Here is a 17,704-nt window from a genome sequence, read left to right on the forward strand (position 1 = left end):
GGGCTGGGCTGACTTGAGCGCCCAAATGTTAAATTTTGGGCATACGCACATACGCAAATGCCACCCACGCTCCTTCTGCTCCATCTCTTGTCTCCTGCTGCAGTGCACCGGACAGGATTTTCCAACAAATTTTGCAGCTATGCAAATTTCAATCAAACAAGCCTGTCTACCCTACGCACGACCGTTGTTCAGCTATATTTTTATCAGCTAGCTTTAACGCTTAGCCTCAAATGCAAATGTCCCGAGCAGCAACATTTTGACGCCCGTCAGCGGTCAGAGAGCCGACACCAGACGCATTATGCTCGCACGCCTCACGCCAACTGCGATTTAATCTTTTGGAGCTGGAGATGGCCGCAGCGAAGTGAGGTCGTATTCTGTGGCCACAGGCAATTTGCGGCGTATGCGGCGTATGTGTGATATTTTTAGCGTACGAACAAAGCATGCCACAGTTTGTGGTATTAACATAATTCGAACTTGCATTTGGCTATTATTATTGCATTTACTGGATTATAAAAACACTAGAGCGGCATATCGAGTGAAGCGTAAATGTACACTGAGAGAAAAATGTAATAATAAAGTTTTAGATTTTGCACATTTTAATTATATTCAACATTTGGCTAACAAAAAACATACAAAAATAATAAATCCTTGAATGAAACTCCTTTCAAAGTAATTCTCAAGAAGTAAGGTAAAAGTCGAAATAAGTTTACTCAAAAAGATTCAAGTCTATGACTCTGTCCTTTAATTTGTGTACTCAAGCTCATAATTGTAGTATTCCTTTTCTTTCAGTGTAGTAGTGCATGCAAAAATGCTCACACATGTGTTGTGCACGACTTGTATAACACTTTTATCATTGGAATTGCAAATTTTTTGTCAGTAACTTGAGAAAGACACATGGCAACAACACATAACACAACACACAGTGTACATACAAACACACATACGCACGCCTGCACACACACACACACACACACACCCACTTGAGGCAACGAGCCTGGGTGGGCTTTTGACATCAAAAAGGTAGAGAGACACGCGCAGCTGGTATTTAACATATTTAAGCCCAAAACTAAAAAGGCAGAATTAAAATTCAGCCCAAATGAAAAGGAAGCAAATGGAATAAATTAAGTTGCAAATCGCTTTAATATTGAGAATGAAAGAAAACTTCCCCAAGCATTTGTGGCACTTGTATGTGTACTACTTATGTGCACTCAAAGAAATTATGAATAAGTCAATATGAAAGAAAGAAAATTACCAATTCAAAACTAAAAAAAAAAAAAATTAAAAGGAAAATTACAAATTAATAATAAAAATCATAATTAAAGGAAATATAATAAATTATTAATTATTAAAACAATGTATTAGGTAATTAAGTAAATAGCAATAAATAATTAAATGATTGACTATATAAGCTAAATTTAAGCTATATTTACTTTAAAAATCATATTTTAGGGGTTTCTTATAGTATTTACGACAAATTCTCATAACTTATTTTATACAAACTCTCACCCAATCCAATACCAATACCCCTTTTTTCTAAGTGTATTTCTGTGTGTGCTGAAATGTCTTGCGATCCGAATTGTTGCTTTTATTGCACGTAAATAAAGTCATAAAGTCATCATTACACGCTCGCCAACAAGCATTGACATTGAGCACAAAACAGACAGACAGACAGACAAGCGTAGGACAAAGGGCATGTCAACGAGGGGGGCCAAAGGACAAAGGCGTTGTACAGAGGCCAACAGAGACCAACAGTTTGCAGTTGACGGCATTGTTAAATTCAAAAGGACAAAGTTTTGTGGTCGCGATAAAAATTCGAAAATGTGCACAAATTACTTAAAACATATTAAAAATGTGGGCGTAACGTGGGCGTGACCACCCAGCAACCATCTTACAACGCACAACATTGCCAAAATTAACAGTGAAAAAATAAGCCACACACCAAAACACACACACACACACACACACAGAAAGAGAGAGAGAGTGAAAGAGCTGCGCATACATAAAAGTGAATTCCTTTTGGGTAAGTTCCTCTTATGCTGCCATAAGGCGGAGATTCTTTATGCACTTTTATGGGCCGTTTTGTCGTTGCAATTTCGTCGAAAATTTGACAATCAAGTTTTAACTTTTTCTGTTATTAACGTTTCTGGAGTTAAAATTGCCAGAGAAAAAAAATTCATGCAACAAAATTAATAAACAGCGAAGTTTTATATACCATATACACATATGTATATAAACGTATGCAAATAGTTTTGCAAGCTTGAAACAAAGTCTACAGTAATTCATAGGTATATAAATATAAAATTTAATCAACAAAAAGTATGCGTTTTTGTCTTTGGCTTTTACAAATAAAATTTAACGTGCACCGATCGTGACTCTCAGCTGCCTCACCCAGCACCATCACACTTTGCAAATTGATTATGAATATACATCACACATTGAGAAACTTAATTAAACACTAATCTACTCATATTTCATATAGATTCACTGATTTTTTATATACTTTTAACAAAAAAGCAATATCACACACCATGCTTTCGCGCGCAAACGATTCTTTTTACTATCGATATACACATCTTCAACATAACGATGGGCAGCACTATCGTTATGGTACCTCACAGCACTGCTAGGCCGTTACATGACCGGCAGCAAAACAAACGAACAGCTGTTTGTGGCGTGCAGTGAAAACGAAAAATATTAGCTGAAGAAATGTTAAAGAACCTTTCACTGCTGCTGCGCAGGCAAACGCGCCGCCACTACGCCACAGCTGCCGTAAAAGTGAAGACGATAGAATCTGAAAAGGCTAAACCACTTATAAGCTGTCGGCGCACACAATTCAATCTGCTACAACATGAACGAGCGGACGCAAAGTTTGGAACAATTCCGCTGTGCTCCAAGGGCTGGCTACACAACAAATCCAAAAACGACCACTTCACACTAAATGCGACCATTACCAGCGAGCAGCGGAATGCGGAGATGCAGAACTTGAATGATTTCCTAGCCACATCGCAAATCCAAATGCACCCACAACTGCTGGAGAACCTGCAACAGCAGCTGGGCATCAAGCAACTGACAGGCATTCAGGCGCAAGCTTTGCCTGTTGTGGATGCCAACTTTCACACACTCATTGCCGCCGAGACGGGCTGTGGCAAGACACTCGCCTACCTGTTGCCCATACTCAATAAGACGCTCAAGCGGCAATCCCCAGAGGAAAGCAAGCTAAGATTAAATACGCCAAAAATATTGATACTGACGCCTGGGCGTGAACTGGCCACACAAATTGCACAAGTAGCCCAGAAGCTGTGCACGGATACAGAACTAAAGGTGAAAGCGCTGTTGGGTGGCAACACGAAGCAGCTGATGCTGAATCCACAGTTTGCCGAGGTGGACATCTTGGTGGCAACGCTGGGTGCAGTCAGCAAACTGGTCACAACGGGCATCTATCACATGGACCAGGTGCGCCATGTGGTGCTGGACGAGGCAGACACGCTGCTGGATGATTCCTTTACAGAAAAGCTCACCTACTTCTTGAGAAGATTTCCCGTAAGTGTCGAATTTTTTAAGAGATTCAGCTGCTAAAGTCTTTCCCCCAACAGTTTCACAAAAATCATGTCCAGGACCCGAGCATTGTTGGCACGCAGCTGCTGCTCGCCTCGGCCACCATGCCCACGAATACGCGAGAGATTCTGCAAAGGGTCATCGACGTGGAAACCATAAGGGAAATCGTCAGTCCGAATCTGCATCATCTAATGCCACATGTTACGCAAAAGTTTCTGCGCATGGCCAAAGCGGATCGGCCAGCCAATTTGTTATCCCTGGTCAAGCGGGATCTGGCTAAACGGCGCCCACTCATCGTGTTCAGCAATAAGTCGACTACATGCGACTATGTGTCCATATTCTTGAATAATAGCGGCATCAATTGCCTCAACTTGAATGGCGATATGTTAATGAAGATTCGCATTGGCCGCTTCGAAGAGTTCCAACGCGGCGAGTGCGATGTTCTGTCCACAACAGATGTGGGCAGTCGAGGACTGGATACGACGCGAGCACGTCATGTGGTCAACTTTGACTTCCCGCTGCACATCTCCGACTATATACATCGATGCGGACGCATTGGACGCGTGGGCAGCTTGGATAACTCGCTAGTCACGAACTTCATTTCATCACGCCGTGAAATCGATGTGGTGCAGCGCATAGAGCATGCGGCACGCACTGGAGGATTGCTGCCAGATGTAAATGCTAATATTAAGAACATTATCAACAAGCGCATCATTGCGGACATGAAGGAGGCGGGCCTGCCTGTGCCTCAAGAGGAGGCTTTCTAGTAAATCGTGCTACAATAAAGTTGTTTCTATTAATTTGAATTTATGTGTACTTGATTTTATTGCCACGCCTTAGATGCGCAAGTAGTGGTAGCCACTGTTGGGCAACACGCGCCTCACATTGCTTGGCGGCTTGTAGATCTTACGCTTGGCAATGAGTATATCGGAGTGCGCCATATCGTTGGCGCCGTTCGTTGACGGCGAGTCCATAAACTGCACCACCCCAACGCCCTTCGGTTTAAGCAGAACGGGCCGACAGCCGGCAAATTTGAAGCGAATGGTGCCGGTGCAATTAAGCCGGAGATTGGGCAGCACCAGCTCTGGAAACGCCTCGAGCATTGTGGGCTTCGGTTTGATCGCCTTGCTGGGATCATCGCCATGGCACATGGCTGCTGCCAGAGTGCTCCACTCTAAGCGACGTACGCCTGGCTGCGGTTCGAATCGGAAAGCGGGCTGTCGGGCATTCAAAAAGCGCTTGGAGATCATCTTCTCTAATGCGTCTGAAGGCAAAGATATTAATCATTTGTGAAACGCATTATTATAGGGTATTCACTCACTCGCATAGTGCACCATGAAAGGCTGCAAACTGGCCGCTCCGCAACCAAATTCCAACCACTCATACAAGTGTATATCATCGCGGCCAGCTAGGAATGTGGCAGCTGGTGCCAAATCCCGCCACAGGCTGTCGGGCACATCATGCACATTCAGCTTATAAATATAGGGTATAAACTCTCGGAACGCGTATTCACCCAGTGCAATAAGCCCACGTACGGCGCGGCTAATGTACTGAAAATCTTTAAAAAAATATAGATTAGTAAAGCCAATATATAAATATATAACAAATGTCGTAAAATGCGTACCACGTTCGCTGCACACGGCACGACCTTCAAAAAATCTCGCCAAGCGTCGCTTAATCAGAAACAAGCATTCGGAATGCAAATATCCACTCTGTGCTGCCATTTGACCGAGAGTCTCGCAAAGCTCATCCACATAGCCGCTGCCCACGGGGCTGGCAAAGTAGCTGGAGAGCTGCTGTGGCTCGTCCTGCAGCTGCTTCTCGGCAGCTTCGCTGCTATCGTCATCTAGCTGCAGCTTGTATATGGTCTGCTCCTGCGAGGCATCACTGGTGATGGTAATATCAGGAATTGGATGTTGCGTCGGCTGCTGCGCAGACTGCTGTTCCTGCTGTTGGGTTTCGAGGTCCATGCCTTGATTTCCGTATTGTTCACTCTGCATATCGCTGCCCAGACCCGGCTCCAGCTTGAGCTCTCTATCCAGCTCCATTGCAACTGGCACATGCTGTGACTGCGGCCGGCTGTCGGCCACCTTGATGGTCTCATATGGCGCCATTAGCTGACTGATTAGCACCTCGGCCAGGTTGAAGTACTCCGGCCGACAATTGATGTGATTCGCCAGCGGATTGTAGTTACAAGCGCGCAGTAATCGCCAGCAGCGCTGGCTCACCTGATCGTGCTGCTTAAAGGCCAGCATCTGCAGCATTTTGCTAATGATGACGCGATAGCAGGCGCCCATCAAAGGCGTCTGGAAGGCCTGTGAAATGGCCACTCCACGTGCCTGGGCATCGCCAAATATTGCAGCTAAAAGAGAAGTTTGTCAGACAACCAACCAGTACTGCTGGCAAAAACCATTTACCTGTGACCAGACTCTGCACAAACTGCTTTAAGTGTTCTGTATTCTTATCCTCCACCGGGCAAATGCAATGGAAATCTTCGCCATTTGGCAACGAGAGCGCAATATCCTTTTGAAACTCTTCGCGTAGCTCAAAAATTTTATCCGAATGGAAGAAATAGCTGCCATCGTAATCAATGCAATCCCAATCGCTGTCCATAGCACCGAGCATGGGCGGCACATCCGCATCCTTGAGCACCTCATTGACTAGATCATAGGTTACCACGCCGCCCGAGTGACGTGAGTATATCTTGACATTCTGTGGAATTATGTTACAATGAAACGTAATTTAAATGGTAACTTCAATGTACTTACATTTATAAGCTCCCAAACTTTGTATGACGCATCCTCTGCTAGGCGGGCGCAAACATCTTGCGATAGCTCCACATCCGTCTGATCATGTTGCTCCCAGAAGATTTTTATCGTACGCGGATCAAAGCCGGCGTACGTCTTTTGGTGGCCCTGCAGTGTAAAGCATATTTAAACAAATTTTAACATTATTTCAACTTAACACTCACAGCTTTGCCGGAACTGTTGGTCATTTCCATTCCAACACCTTGTGCATGTCCAGCCACGGCAAAGGATGCATCAAATAGATTATAGTTGCTTAATGTGGTAGTTGGCGTCGTCGGAGTTGTGGCCATGTTGACATGAGTAGGCGTCGCTGGTAAACTGGTCATTGGTACACCAACATTGGTGGCTGAAACCGAAGTCTTGCTACCAGTTTCCAGTTTGGTATTTTTTGAACGAGATTTTGTAGACTTTTTGTTTATTTTTCCCAATGAAGATTTGGCCGGCTCCTCCGACGAGCCACCGGCGGTTGTTTTCATATTATTTTTTTTATTTTAAGACTTTTATTTATTTAACTGTTGCAGCTGCCGAAATCTGCGAGCGATATTTTATAAACAAAATTGGACAACAGCTGATCGAAGCGTCTATCGTTTGAGGCGTTAACCCAATAAATAATCGATACTTTGATAATCAAGTCGATATTTTAATAGTAAATACTTGAACAGTTGTTGGCGCATAATAAATGTTTGGTTAATAAATAGGAAAGGTAGCCCAACAAAACCTCTTCAGCATGGCTGAGGCCGCCAATGTACGTCAAAATCTGCAGAATGTGCCCTCGATCTTTGAAATATCGGCAGCAGAGACACTAGATAATCTTATCTATCCGGCCCTTAGCAAAGTCTTCGACTACTTTGGTCTTCGTTTGGACTTTAAGCTTTGGGGCACTTTGCATGTACGAGAAGAGGTATCACCGATTATCACATGGATTTTACAGTATTTGTATTTACGCAAAAGGGGCTCCTCTTTCGGCGAAAGCTTTTATGGACTACAGCGAACGGCCACCGCCACCGGCGAGCTACTGACCCGCCAACAGCAATTCACTTCTGCCACTCTCCTGACCTTTCTGCCGTACATAGAGCGCAAACTGCGTTCTCGTAGTGCGCAGCATGAGAATACATACGCCTGGGAATCGCAACTGATCAATTTATTTCACGTCTATAATGCCTCGAAAGCAGTGCACACATTCCTGTATCTGATAAAGTATGCGACGAGCCACTCGCCGCTGTTTCGCGCTCTGCGTCTCACGCTTCGCTATCCCAGTGAGCCGCCCAAGGAGGACAAGTGGACGTACATATTTCTTAAGATGCTCGAGGTGCTCGCATTCTTCCTGCAGTTCATACAGTGGTGGTACTCCAACGATCAGCGTCGGAAACTAGGCGGAACGCTACAGAACCCGCAGGCCATGCCCGAGCGTGAGTTACCCAAGGAGCTGAAGAAAACGTTACCTAAGAATGGAGAATGCCCTGTTTGCTTGCTGCCACTGCAAACGCCTACTGCCTGCGCTGTATCTGGTTACGTCTATTGCTGGAAATGCATTGTCACACATCTAAAGGAGCAGGGCACCTGTCCTGTAACCAGTTATCCAATCACCATAGAGGATTTAGTTCGCATCTATGAAACGTAACCAAGATATATGTACATTTATATTATATTGGTTTTGTATTAAAGAGTTTTTTGGTATTTTAAGACCCAGTCTCAGATGATCCTGAAATGGAATCCATTTTGTTTGCTATGACATATATATAAGTTATGGAAGTCGAGATTTGATGTCCACACATAGGCCATATTAGTGAACATCAATATGTGTTCACAAATCGCGAAAAGGGAATACACTGTAGAGATTAGGAATAGTATATATCAGGTATAGCTATGTACAATGAATTCAAGCATACCCAACGGCACACAGAATTCTATATGCAAGAAATACAATGGCCAAATAACGACACTGGCTGATAAGTGGAAGACGAGCAGCTTACGCTTGAGCAGATATGAGAGACGATGGTGGGGTTCCGTATTTTGGCTGCCAGTCAGACAATAAAACATGGTGGCCATGAAGCAGCAGCTAGTTATCCAACTACTCAGCGTTGGCACTACATGAATCCAATTGGTACCCGGTTCATCGCCAAACTCCGCAATGACAATATTGGAGACAATATTAAGAACGAAACAGAGCACAAAGAGGTGGACCAGCAAGCCTGAGTGTCGGGACAGCACGCGTTGCTGATAGCGCCAATATAGCCATGCGATGAGCAGACGCAGTGGTAGATGAGACCAAGTCAAGAGCTTCCAGCTGGATTGATTGAACTGAATGACCGCCGACGCGCTTGGCATAATGTGCAGTACTTGGCAATGCGTAATCGTAGATCTCTCATAATCCACTATGATGGTCTTCAGCAAAGTACAAATTGTTAAGACAATCATGAAAGAGCAACCAAAATGCAACAGTAAGCCGACTGAGATTCTGCAACGCGAGGCAACACTACTTTCCAAGTCCTTGGCCGAGATTGGCAACAGCTTGACCCGAGCCTCCATGATTACATATATGAACATGCGATTGTTGATTTTGATTGACAACTATATTTTTTTACACTTAAATAAAAGTTAATTTGATTTCTTAAGTTAAATTAAGTAAACTTTGAGCTTAAGCTAGAACCGCACAACTACAATATATACAGGAATACAAGCCGCTGGACGATGAACGCTTCTTTAAATAAGTCAAGCTAATAGCGCATTATATGCAATCCATTTCGGGTATCGCAGAGAATGCTGAACGAGTGAAAGTCCCAACATGCTGTCATATGGAAACCCATATTAGTGAGCACCACAATGTACTCAAAGAGTGCGAAGAACGTGTAAACTATAAAAAGGAAAATTACTTGAATTAGTGATGGACCATCCAGGAGAATATCGAATCTATATCGAAAGCTTACCACCAGCCTCACAGCGTGCGTTGTGCCGCATGAAACAGTAGCCGGCGAGGCCAAAGGCAAGCACATTGATCAGGAAGAGATTTCGCTTGTAGCGCAACGATTTCTCTTCGTGTGGCAGGAGAACGGATTTGCGTGCACTCCTATTCAATAGATAGGACAGTAGCATATAGCATTCACTGCAGGCTATGAACACCACAAACGAATTCCGATGGATCTCATAGTTGTCGGCCGATGTCCACAACGATAGACAGAACAGAGCTAAATTCTCGATGACATTCAGAGTGCAGGCCAGGATGCCAAGCATGCGACGATTGCGCTTGATGTGCTCCCTATAGTACTCCAAATACATGCGTGTCACAGTCAGACGCAATGGGAGATGCAAGATGATAGCCAAACGCCAAACAGTTTTTTGTGGCTCATAATTTCCAATTGCCGCCGACACCGACGGCAAGTAGTTAGCCACGTCGCAATGCGTAAACGTGGAGCGTGCAAAATCAAATATCAGGGACCACACTACACAGAAACAAAACGCGCTCAACGGCAAACTGAGTGCCGTCAGCGCTAGCCGGGCAAATGTTATGTGAAAGAACACCCGTTTAGGATCGTTCAGACGCTCGTATGTAGGCAACATGGTTGGCGGGTGAAGCTTTTATCTGTAATTTATGGCTCTCCGTGGCGTCTTCTCATAACTTCTACACGCCCAATTGTTGCCGCAATCAGCTTTTAACCTTTTGGTCGAAGAAACATCTTTAATTGCAGCGCCAGCGCGTAAACAAATGAAAAAGGCTGGTATGCAGCTGCAGAAAACATATTGCGGGTGGAAAGAAGTTCATCATCAATGTATCTAAATATTATCATGTGATATTGTTATTGAGCATTCACTTAGTCAAATAAAATAAGTATAGCTGCAATAATTATATTTTGTACATTTATCTAATTAATTATATTTTACAGTATTTAAACACTATGGTTAGTGATTTAACTGAATATTTAAGCTGCATGAGCTACATACTGACTTTAATATCCATATATCGATATGCACTGTCGTGATATCGTGGTGATATCGATACTTCAGCGTGTGTTATGCTAAAAAAAAAAAAAAAAAAAAAAAAAACAAATCCCAAAACAACGCGCTCTTTTACTTTATTGTTTTATGAGAAAAGTACCGCAATAACATGGATATACTTTTGGCCAACGTAAACAGCCTGCAGTTCAAGGCAGAGCGCGATCTCATCGAACAGGTGGGAGCTATACCACTGCCGTTCTATGGCATGGACAAGTCCATTGCCGCCGTCTGCAATTTCATCACAAAAAATGGCCAGGAATGCGACAAAGGCAGCGCCTGCCCCTTCCGGCACATACGGGGCGATCGCACCATCGTCTGCAAGCACTGGCTGCGTGGCTTGTGTAAAAAGGGCGACCAGTGCGAATTTCTGCACGAGTACGACATGACGAAAATGCCAGAGTGTTATTTCTATTCGCGCTTCAATGCCTGCCACAACAAAGAGTGCCCGTTCCTGCACATCGATCCCCAGAGTAAGGTAAAGGACTGTCCATGGTACAAGCGTGGATTTTGCCGACATGGGCCGCACTGTCGACATCAGCATCTGCGACGTGTGCTATGTATGAACTACCTGGCCGGCTTCTGTCCTGAGGGACCCAACTGCAAACACATGCATCCACGATTCGAGCTGCCGCCCCTCGCTGATCTTAGCAAGGATCAGATGCACAAAAAACTACCCACGTGCCACTATTGCGGAGAGCTTGGCCACAAAGCGAACTCATGCAAACAATATGTGGGCAGCCTGGAGCATCGCAATAATATAAATGCCATGGACCACAGTGGGGAGAATAATGATGATGGTGCTCCGAATCATCAACCGCCGCCGTTTATAAAAGTGCCCACGCCGCTAGAGGAGATCACCTGCTACAAATGTGGACACAAGGGCCACTATGCCAACAAGTGCCCCAAGGGTCATCTGGCTTTCCTATCGAATCAACATAGTCATAAATAGTTTTAAGCCCTGCATACCCTTTTGTACATCTAAGGATACAGTTAATAGTACAGATTAAATCTTCCGTCAAACCATCATGCATGTCATACATTCCAGCGATAACAAACGGGTTTGCGATAAATCATCGTTTCGACTGGGGTATGTTCTTCGTTTAAATATATAAATAGTTTATATTACAACACTGATCAGTGATTACAAATAACATTCACGTTAAGGAAAATTAGAAGAAATTATAATGCAATCGCTTGCTTAAATATACAGAATCTATCTTAAAATTATTTACATTACGATAAGCAATCGATACATTATACGAATCAATGGATTAAAATTTCGAACCCAAGTGCAAATTATATTAGAATTCATGAATATAATATAATCGCCCAACTAATTAATATATATTGAAAAAGCAAATACTGTTAACGGTAAATAGAGGATTAAACATTTGCGTTTATCGCTATCGATATTAAATAAATCTTTAATTATCGTTAGTAACTGCAAACAAGTGAAAATATATCGTTTAGCTGGCTACTTGCCTACGCAGTTTGCTGCGCAACACAAAAACAAAGTGAAAAATATAATTGAAGAGTAAACATCACCCAAGTGTAGTTTACATAAAACGTCTAGGCATCACATTTTCGGTCAGCTTAAAATAAAAATTCGATACTAAATTGCTCAAAAACCTAGAAACACATTTTGAACGTCGGAAAAAATGACGATTCTAGCAAAATTAACAGGTGAAAAAAAGGATTTGGAGAAGGTTCCGCTTCCATTACATCTCAACGATGAAGCTATTATGCATCATGGCTCACTGATCAGTGTAAGTAAATAGAGATAGTAAGCATTTTCTTTTGCGCAATAGTTTCATGTGTCCTTGCGAGCCCATATTTTCTACATGTCCTTCGTGCCCATGGCTCTACAAGTTTTCGTTTTCGCTTGCCTTTGCGCGCGAGCCTTTGTGTGTGTGGGTGTTTGTAAGATTTTCTATATACATGCAAAAGTATGTATGTATGTGTATTTGTGCTCTCGGCAGCATGCATATTTATCGATTTTTCACATGGAATTCCCATGTGTGTGTCCTTGCACTCCTTCCCTTGCTCCATTTAAGGTCGCACAGCTTTGGCATTGCCAGTCGCCAGCACGATTTCGGTTTACCCCGACAGCCCATCATCCATTTAAAACGCCCTCTTTTTTAGCCCAAATATATATTGCATTATGTTTTTGTGCTCATTGTGAATGATTCCAGTACATATTTTCCAGTAGCATATGATATATGTATGTATGTATGTACATACCATTATATGTACAAATGAATAGGTTTATATACATAGACATATGTATGTATGTGCGTATGTTGATTCATATATAACTGTGTGCGTGTGCTTTTGCGAATATGCATTTTGCAGCTGAGCACACACATAAATATGCATGTATATCATTGCATTTGCACTTTATTCCTCTTCGTCACCAATCGCGCAGCTAGCTTCGAGCACAAAAGCAATTTTGCCCTTTGCTCGTCAGCGATAATAACTGCACACAAACACGACACATGTAAATAGCTTATATAGTGTTGATAAAAAGTAGAGAAAACTAGCCACACAGCCAACAACGGAAAAAATGCTAGTCATAAATATTTTATGGATAGCTGTATCATGAATTGTTTAAAGAATGACGAGCTGCAAAACAATATACAATATGTATAAAATTTTGTTAATTCATGAACTGTAAATACTGTTTTGCAGTAAATATACTAAAACTGCGTAGTTAACTTGGCAGGTTTGATCATTTTATTTTTCTTACATACATATCTATTTACGTGTATGCATACATACATACATGTGCATTGTTTACTTATTGTTGTGCTTCTTTATTGACTTTTTATATACAGTTATGTACATATGTCCCTTTGATATGAGATAAGGAAATCAAAAACAAAAATACCTCCTACCGGTGCTGAAGTACATAGTACATACATACATATGTATGTATGTACTTGTATACACATACCGTAATTACTCATTGGACAATTGAACACCATTTGCTGTCATTAATTATTAGTCATTGGAAATAACAGTAGTTGCTATAAAAAGAATAAATCTGGGGTATACTACTGAGTACATATATGTATATATATTTATAATAACACTAAATATAATTGAACTAACTGAGGTTTATCTTGATTTGGAATATAATCTTTAAATTATATAAAAATTATGTGTGTTAATTGTTATCGTTCTTTGATTGCAGCCGAAAGGAGCGTACAGCGATGCCGATACCGAATCAATGGTTTTCAATCGGCCGCAATATAATTGCCTAAAGTCGTTTCTTTTGTTCCTGATCGCCATTATCGTAATGCTTATGGGCGTACTGGGGGGCTGGACACTTTATCGTCTATATGCCCCGAATCATTCCAGCATGCGCTATCACGCCCTCTGCGACATACCATATAAGGAAGACTCGATGGAATTGCCACGTTTCTATGCACGCAACGACGACTCTTTCGCCTTGAACTGGCGCTCGCTATTGCCACAATTGTCGGGATCCCCAAGTGCGAGCAACAGTATGGGCGGCCAGTTCGATGAGCTAGTCAACGATAACTTCTTCCGCGAGGAAATCGAGTTGAATAGCGGCGATGACGATGGCTATTCCAAGATCGATGTACCGGACTTTAAGGATGGTCGCCACGGGCGCTTCATGCATGACTTTAAGGAAAACCAGTCAGCCATTATTGATACCACCACTAATCGGTGCTTCATCATGCCACTGGACCGAGACACCACACTTCCGCCCAGCAGCTTTGTGGATCTTATGCAGAAAATGGGATCAGGATACTATAACATTGATACGGAGCGGGTTCGCCGCAATATGCGTGTCATTACACCACGTATCACCGATCTTTCGGTCATCTCGGAGCGCATAGCCAACGAATGCTACGACATGAAGGTGTACATGATGGAGAAGTTTGTATCTGGAGGTAAGTCTTAACTTGTATTCGCCAGATTGGCATGTCCGGCCCTATACTGTAACACATATCCTTAACGAAACCTTTTGCCTTACAGTGGCCAAGCGATCAGCTGATCCTCTGCCAGATGCCGGCAAGTATGCAGCTTTCATGGGAAAGGGCGTGGTCGAGTACGATCTGTCAAACATAGCCGAGGTTGAAGCCTACGAGGCGAACGAGGCCCAGCAGCATCAGGCCGCTTAGGCTCCTATTGGTCGTATGCTCCAAATGTTTTAAATTATTAACATAGAAACAAGAAAAAAAAAAACTGAAAGCAAAAAAATACGAATGGACAGCAACCATAACAAAGACAAACAAAATAGTATTGATTTCTGTAAGTGTGTGTGCGTGTGTAAACAAAATGATCTGTAGGCAACTGCCTCAACTTTTAGTCTGTAGTTCGACTTTGGGATAGGCGCGTGATGAATTTTCGATTTAGAGACGACTTCGGTTTAAAAACACGTAAATATCAACATGATTTCTGCGGGTTTAATTATATGTGTCATAATGCAATCTTAATATTTATATGCATATTTCTGATTTATTTAAATTTGCATTGCCTTTTAGTTAGTTTAATTGGATTTAACAATGAGTTTTAAATTAAGATCTCATTTACAAAATATGATAAAATATCTCTTTAATTTGAGCACAATTAATTATCAATTACTCCGCTTGCCAAATAACAATTTAGGTAAATTGATTTATTTAAATTTATTAATTTTGCAATTGGTTTTTAATTAGTTTTAAATTATGCATACATGTTAGCAAGAAAAATTAGTAAATTATTTTAATTGTTTTTAAAAATTAATTATTAATTAAACTAATTTACTCTCTGTATATGTATATGTATGTATATGTCACGTGTTCTTAAAAATATCATTATCAACTCGCGTTGGGTCGTACGTGTACGTATCAATAATCGCAAAATTTGTAACGCGTGTATCCCTAAGGTCGATGTAACCATACTTATCAACTGTTAACAGATCGTATTGTATTGGCCAAGTGGCTCGACGAGCTATCCATGGCTCGCGTTGAGCTCAATAATAACAATAAACGAAAAATCATATATATAACGATAAAACAAAATGAAACCCTGTTAAGAAATGTACCTAGAAAGCAATTAAATGCGATTGACGAAATTGTGACAAATACTAAAGAAACGAAAAATAACAAACAAAAGAACAGAGGGTGCGATTTGGGCTTGGAATGTAACTAGGGAGTTATCAGTAGAGTTTTAGGATTCCAGCAACTTTCTATTGTATATGAGAATAAAGGGTAATCCTAACAAGAAATTAGAAATATAATTAAACACCCAAATCCAACTTGAAACATATATGAAAATAAAATACACACTGCATTCAATTCCAAGTACATATTTTATATTATATATACTCTTTAACTCTATAAACTATAAATGCGTACGCGTGCTAAATAAATATTTATATAGAACGAAAAATCGAGAAGCAAAAAATAATGAAAAATCCACAGCTTTTACATTTGCTAACGAAAGAAAGAAAATTTTCAAAATTATCAGAAAACAAAAGATAAAAGCAAATTAATCTAAATGTTCTTTAATCGATTTCAATGTATTAAAAACGCGAATTTGTGATCTTTAAATCAATCTGGTTTATTTTAAATATGTGGTCTGCATAGCGCTATAGTATGATCCACGCCGTAGGCCACCTTTAGAACCTTGCCATTGATGGCCGCCTTGAAGGGGAAGAATTGATCCTTCTTGTGACCCAGACCCAGGTGGCCGAAGCGATTCTTTCCCCACATAAACAGATCTCCGTCAGAGTTCACGGCGCCCATGTGAAAGACTCCGCAGCCGATGGAGACCACAGTTGTTGCATTGCTAAAATCATTTCGACCGAATAGCGGTGGCAGCAGATGCTGAGGCTTTGAAGTTTGATCCACAAACGGGCCAAAGCCCAAGATGCCATAGCCCCAGGTGTAGACGAGGCCCTGATCATTGAGTGCCATGCAAAAGGAACCGCCCGCTGCCACATCCTTGACCTTGCCCAGGCCCTTGGTCAGCGTGAGCGCTCGAGGTGTGCAGATCTGAGTCACTGCATCGGCCGCATCATCTAGCTGGCCATACTCCGAATTGCCCCAGCCAAAGACATCGCCCTTATCGTTGAGCGCCAGCACACAATCGGATGCGCAGGCGATGCGCACAATGCGCTCCTTCTCGATGTCACCGCCTATGAGCGTTATCTGGCCAGCACTGTAGTAGTTGCCCTGTCCCGTCTGGCCGTCGGCACCCCAGCCGCAGGTGTAGACACGTCCCAGTTTGCTCAGCAGCATCGTATGATCCTGTCCACACTCCACGGCGACAAGCTCATCGTCCGCTCCGCAAATATCGCGCTGGGCTATGCGATGGATGAGCGCACTGCCAGAGTATTTCTCTTCTTCGATAATGGAACGGCCGCACTGGCCATACGAATTGTTGCCCATGGTAAAGACGGTGCCATTCTGAGTGAGCACCACGAGATGGGCTCGACCTGCCGACATGCTCTTCACCTGCATATCCTCATCCGTTTCGTCCTGCAGGCGTGGCAGCTGAATTGCTGTTGGATAGATAATCACATCCAAATTAGCCGGATCCTTCTTATTGCCCTTCACTTGGTAGCCCAGCTGTGAGTCTGTGTTGAGGCCGCTGCCAAACAAACTCAGCCCATCCGAACGTTTCACTGCGAACGCCGTAAAGCCATAGCCGGCTGTGACATCCGTGATTTCATTATTATTGGAAAATTGCAGCCGCGTTGGGTGATGCACCATTTCCGTGTATCGCTCTTTGGCCTTCTTCACATTGGTTTGCAGCCCCAGAGCGCCAGTCTCCTGGAAGCCCCACACGTAGACCCGATTTGTATGCGAATCAGTTGTCTTTGGTTCATAATCTAAAATGAAAACATCTGATTTACACATGCAAATGCAACGGCTAAGCACGTTATACTTTTTATTTTGCTCTGGTCTTGTGACAGGACGACACGCTTTGCTTTTGCTGTATACTGACGGCTTAGTTGGACACTTGCCCACTTTGAGGACTTTAATATTTTTAAACTTAACATTTTTAGCGGTTTTAATATAAATAAGTTGAATGCATCGTTCCGAGTGCATGGATTATGTACAATAATAAACCGCTTATCGATATATTTATACATTGTGGTATTTTTTATGTAGTGGTATTTTTCAATTTTAAATTTGTATCGTATCCATCTATATTAATACAATGTTAATGTTTAATAAAAGCTCCTACATCTTAACAACTGCCTTTTTTCTATTAACTCTTTACGGGGTAATAGGATAAAATAAAACAATCTGTTTGCGCAATCTTGCGTTGCTAAAACAATATCATCCCTAGCACGAGCTTATTTATGTATCGATGCCACAGCTGTTTAA

At 42.3% G+C, this 17,704-nt stretch overlaps 8 protein-coding genes across 8 annotated transcripts; 4 read left to right on the plus strand and 4 right to left on the minus strand.

The window, feature by feature from the left end:
- Positions 1 to 2,611: 2,611 nt before the first annotated feature.
- On the plus strand, positions 2,612 to 4,361 carry Dbp21E2 (putative ATP-dependent RNA helicase Dbp21E2). Its single transcript, XM_030382769.2, has 2 exons — positions 2,612 to 3,540; positions 3,594 to 4,361. Exons 1-2 carry the CDS (start codon positions 2,707 to 2,709, stop codon positions 4,320 to 4,322), a joined length of 1,563 nt encoding a protein of 520 aa, XP_030238629.1. The 5' UTR covers positions 2,612 to 2,706; the 3' UTR covers positions 4,323 to 4,361.
- Saf6 (SAGA factor-like TAF6) lies at positions 4,356 to 6,953 on the minus strand. Its single transcript, XM_030382760.2, has 6 exons — positions 6,527 to 6,953; positions 6,324 to 6,470; positions 5,973 to 6,267; positions 5,180 to 5,917; positions 4,877 to 5,113; positions 4,356 to 4,819 (listed from the first exon to the last, which is right to left on the minus strand). The coding sequence occupies exons 1-6, from the start codon at positions 6,836 to 6,838 to the stop codon at positions 4,392 to 4,394; spliced, it is 2,157 nt and encodes a 718-aa protein (XP_030238620.1). The 5' UTR covers positions 6,839 to 6,953; the 3' UTR covers positions 4,356 to 4,391.
- Positions 6,954 to 6,989: 36 nt separating this feature from the next.
- On the plus strand, positions 6,990 to 8,045 carry Pex12 (peroxisomal biogenesis factor 12). The gene has a single exon (XM_030382776.2). The coding sequence runs from the start codon at positions 7,090 to 7,092 to the stop codon at positions 7,981 to 7,983; it is 894 nt and encodes a 297-aa protein (XP_030238636.1). The 5' UTR covers positions 6,990 to 7,089; the 3' UTR covers positions 7,984 to 8,045.
- On the minus strand, positions 7,489 to 8,937 carry LOC115562050 (post-GPI attachment to proteins factor 2). Its single transcript, XM_030382778.2, has 2 exons — positions 8,252 to 8,937; positions 7,489 to 8,191 (listed from the first exon to the last, which is right to left on the minus strand). The coding sequence occupies exons 1-2, from the start codon at positions 8,907 to 8,909 to the stop codon at positions 8,055 to 8,057; spliced, it is 795 nt and encodes a 264-aa protein (XP_030238638.1). The 5' UTR covers positions 8,910 to 8,937; the 3' UTR covers positions 7,489 to 8,054.
- A 37-nt stretch (positions 8,938 to 8,974) lies between these two features.
- PGAP2 (Post-GPI attachment to proteins 2) lies at positions 8,975 to 10,093 on the minus strand. The gene is made up of 2 exons (XM_030382779.2): positions 9,290 to 10,093; positions 8,975 to 9,216 (listed from the first exon to the last, which is right to left on the minus strand). Exons 1-2 carry the CDS (start codon positions 9,918 to 9,920, stop codon positions 9,080 to 9,082), a joined length of 768 nt encoding a protein of 255 aa, XP_030238639.1. The 5' UTR covers positions 9,921 to 10,093; the 3' UTR covers positions 8,975 to 9,079.
- Positions 10,094 to 10,342: 249 nt separating this feature from the next.
- Positions 10,343 to 11,381, plus strand: Clp (Cleavage and polyadenylation specificity factor subunit 4). Its single transcript, XM_030382777.2, has one exon. It carries the CDS (start codon positions 10,465 to 10,467, stop codon positions 11,302 to 11,304), a length of 840 nt encoding a protein of 279 aa, XP_030238637.1. The 5' UTR covers positions 10,343 to 10,464; the 3' UTR covers positions 11,305 to 11,381.
- Positions 11,382 to 11,803: 422 nt separating this feature from the next.
- Positions 11,804 to 15,919, plus strand: LOC115562046 (integral membrane protein 2B). Its single transcript, XM_030382774.2, has 3 exons — positions 11,804 to 12,121; positions 13,549 to 14,275; positions 14,361 to 15,919. Exons 1-3 carry the CDS (start codon positions 12,014 to 12,016, stop codon positions 14,504 to 14,506), a joined length of 981 nt encoding a protein of 326 aa, XP_030238634.1. The 5' UTR covers positions 11,804 to 12,013; the 3' UTR covers positions 14,507 to 15,919.
- Positions 15,211 to 17,435, minus strand: LOC115562042 (RCC1-like G exchanging factor-like protein). The gene is made up of 2 exons (XM_030382770.2): positions 17,259 to 17,435; positions 15,211 to 17,202 (listed from the first exon to the last, which is right to left on the minus strand). The coding sequence occupies exons 1-2, from the start codon at positions 17,371 to 17,373 to the stop codon at positions 15,935 to 15,937; spliced, it is 1,383 nt and encodes a 460-aa protein (XP_030238630.1). The 5' UTR covers positions 17,374 to 17,435; the 3' UTR covers positions 15,211 to 15,934.
- Positions 17,436 to 17,704: the final 269 nt, after the last annotated feature.

This window comes from Drosophila navojoa, chromosome 3 (genome assembly GCF_054131105.1).
Source record: "Drosophila navojoa isolate 15081-1374.11 chromosome 3, UAZ_NAV_1.0, whole genome shotgun sequence".
Classification (NCBI taxonomy): Eukaryota; Metazoa; Arthropoda; class Insecta; order Diptera; family Drosophilidae; genus Drosophila; species Drosophila navojoa.

What these genes read in the sequence shown, in the direction of transcription:
- Clp (XM_030382777.2), top strand. Translation starts at nt 10,465, where the DNA reads ATGGATATACTTTTGGCCAACGTAAACAGCCTGCAGTTCAAGGCAGAG.
- Saf6 (XM_030382760.2), bottom strand. Translation starts at nt 6,838, where the DNA reads ATGAAAACAACCGCCGGTGGCTCGTCGGAGGAGCCGGCCAAATCTTCA. An exon ending in TGCCGTGTGCAGCGAACGTG is followed by an intron (nt 5,114 to 5,179) that starts GTACGCATTTTA and finishes ATTTTTTTAAAG; the next exon opens with ATTTTCAGTACATTAGCCGC. An exon ending in TTTCATGGTGCACTATGCGA is followed by an intron (nt 4,820 to 4,876) that starts GTGAGTGAATAC and finishes CTTTGCCTTCAG; the next exon opens with ACGCATTAGAGAAGATGATC.
- LOC115562046 (XM_030382774.2), top strand. Translation starts at nt 12,014, where the DNA reads ATGACGATTCTAGCAAAATTAACAGGTGAAAAAAAGGATTTGGAGAAG. An exon ending in ATCATGGCTCACTGATCAGT is followed by an intron (nt 12,122 to 13,548) that starts GTAAGTAAATAG and finishes CTTTGATTGCAG; the next exon opens with CCGAAAGGAGCGTACAGCGA. An exon ending in GGAGAAGTTTGTATCTGGAG is followed by an intron (nt 14,276 to 14,360) that starts GTAAGTCTTAAC and finishes TTTGCCTTACAG; the next exon opens with TGGCCAAGCGATCAGCTGAT.
- Dbp21E2 (XM_030382769.2), top strand. Translation starts at nt 2,707, where the DNA reads ATGTTAAAGAACCTTTCACTGCTGCTGCGCAGGCAAACGCGCCGCCAC. An exon ending in ACTTCTTGAGAAGATTTCCC is followed by an intron (nt 3,541 to 3,593) that starts GTAAGTGTCGAA and finishes TTCCCCCAACAG; the next exon opens with TTTCACAAAAATCATGTCCA.
- LOC115562050 (XM_030382778.2), bottom strand. Translation starts at nt 8,909, where the DNA reads ATGTTCATATATGTAATCATGGAGGCTCGGGTCAAGCTGTTGCCAATC. An exon ending in AGAATTCTGTGTGCCGTTGG is followed by an intron (nt 8,192 to 8,251) that starts GTATGCTTGAAT and finishes TAATCTCTACAG; the next exon opens with TGTATTCCCTTTTCGCGATT.
- LOC115562042 (XM_030382770.2), bottom strand. Translation starts at nt 17,373, where the DNA reads ATGTTAAGTTTAAAAATATTAAAGTCCTCAAAGTGGGCAAGTGTCCAA. An exon ending in AGACCAGAGCAAAATAAAAA is followed by an intron (nt 17,203 to 17,258) that starts GTATAACGTGCT and finishes TTTTCATTTTAG; the next exon opens with ATTATGAACCAAAGACAACT.
- PGAP2 (XM_030382779.2), bottom strand. Translation starts at nt 9,920, where the DNA reads ATGTTGCCTACATACGAGCGTCTGAACGATCCTAAACGGGTGTTCTTT. An exon ending in CGCACGCTGTGAGGCTGGTG is followed by an intron (nt 9,217 to 9,289) that starts GTAAGCTTTCGA and finishes TCCTTTTTATAG; the next exon opens with TTTACACGTTCTTCGCACTC.
- Pex12 (XM_030382776.2), top strand. Translation starts at nt 7,090, where the DNA reads ATGGCTGAGGCCGCCAATGTACGTCAAAATCTGCAGAATGTGCCCTCG.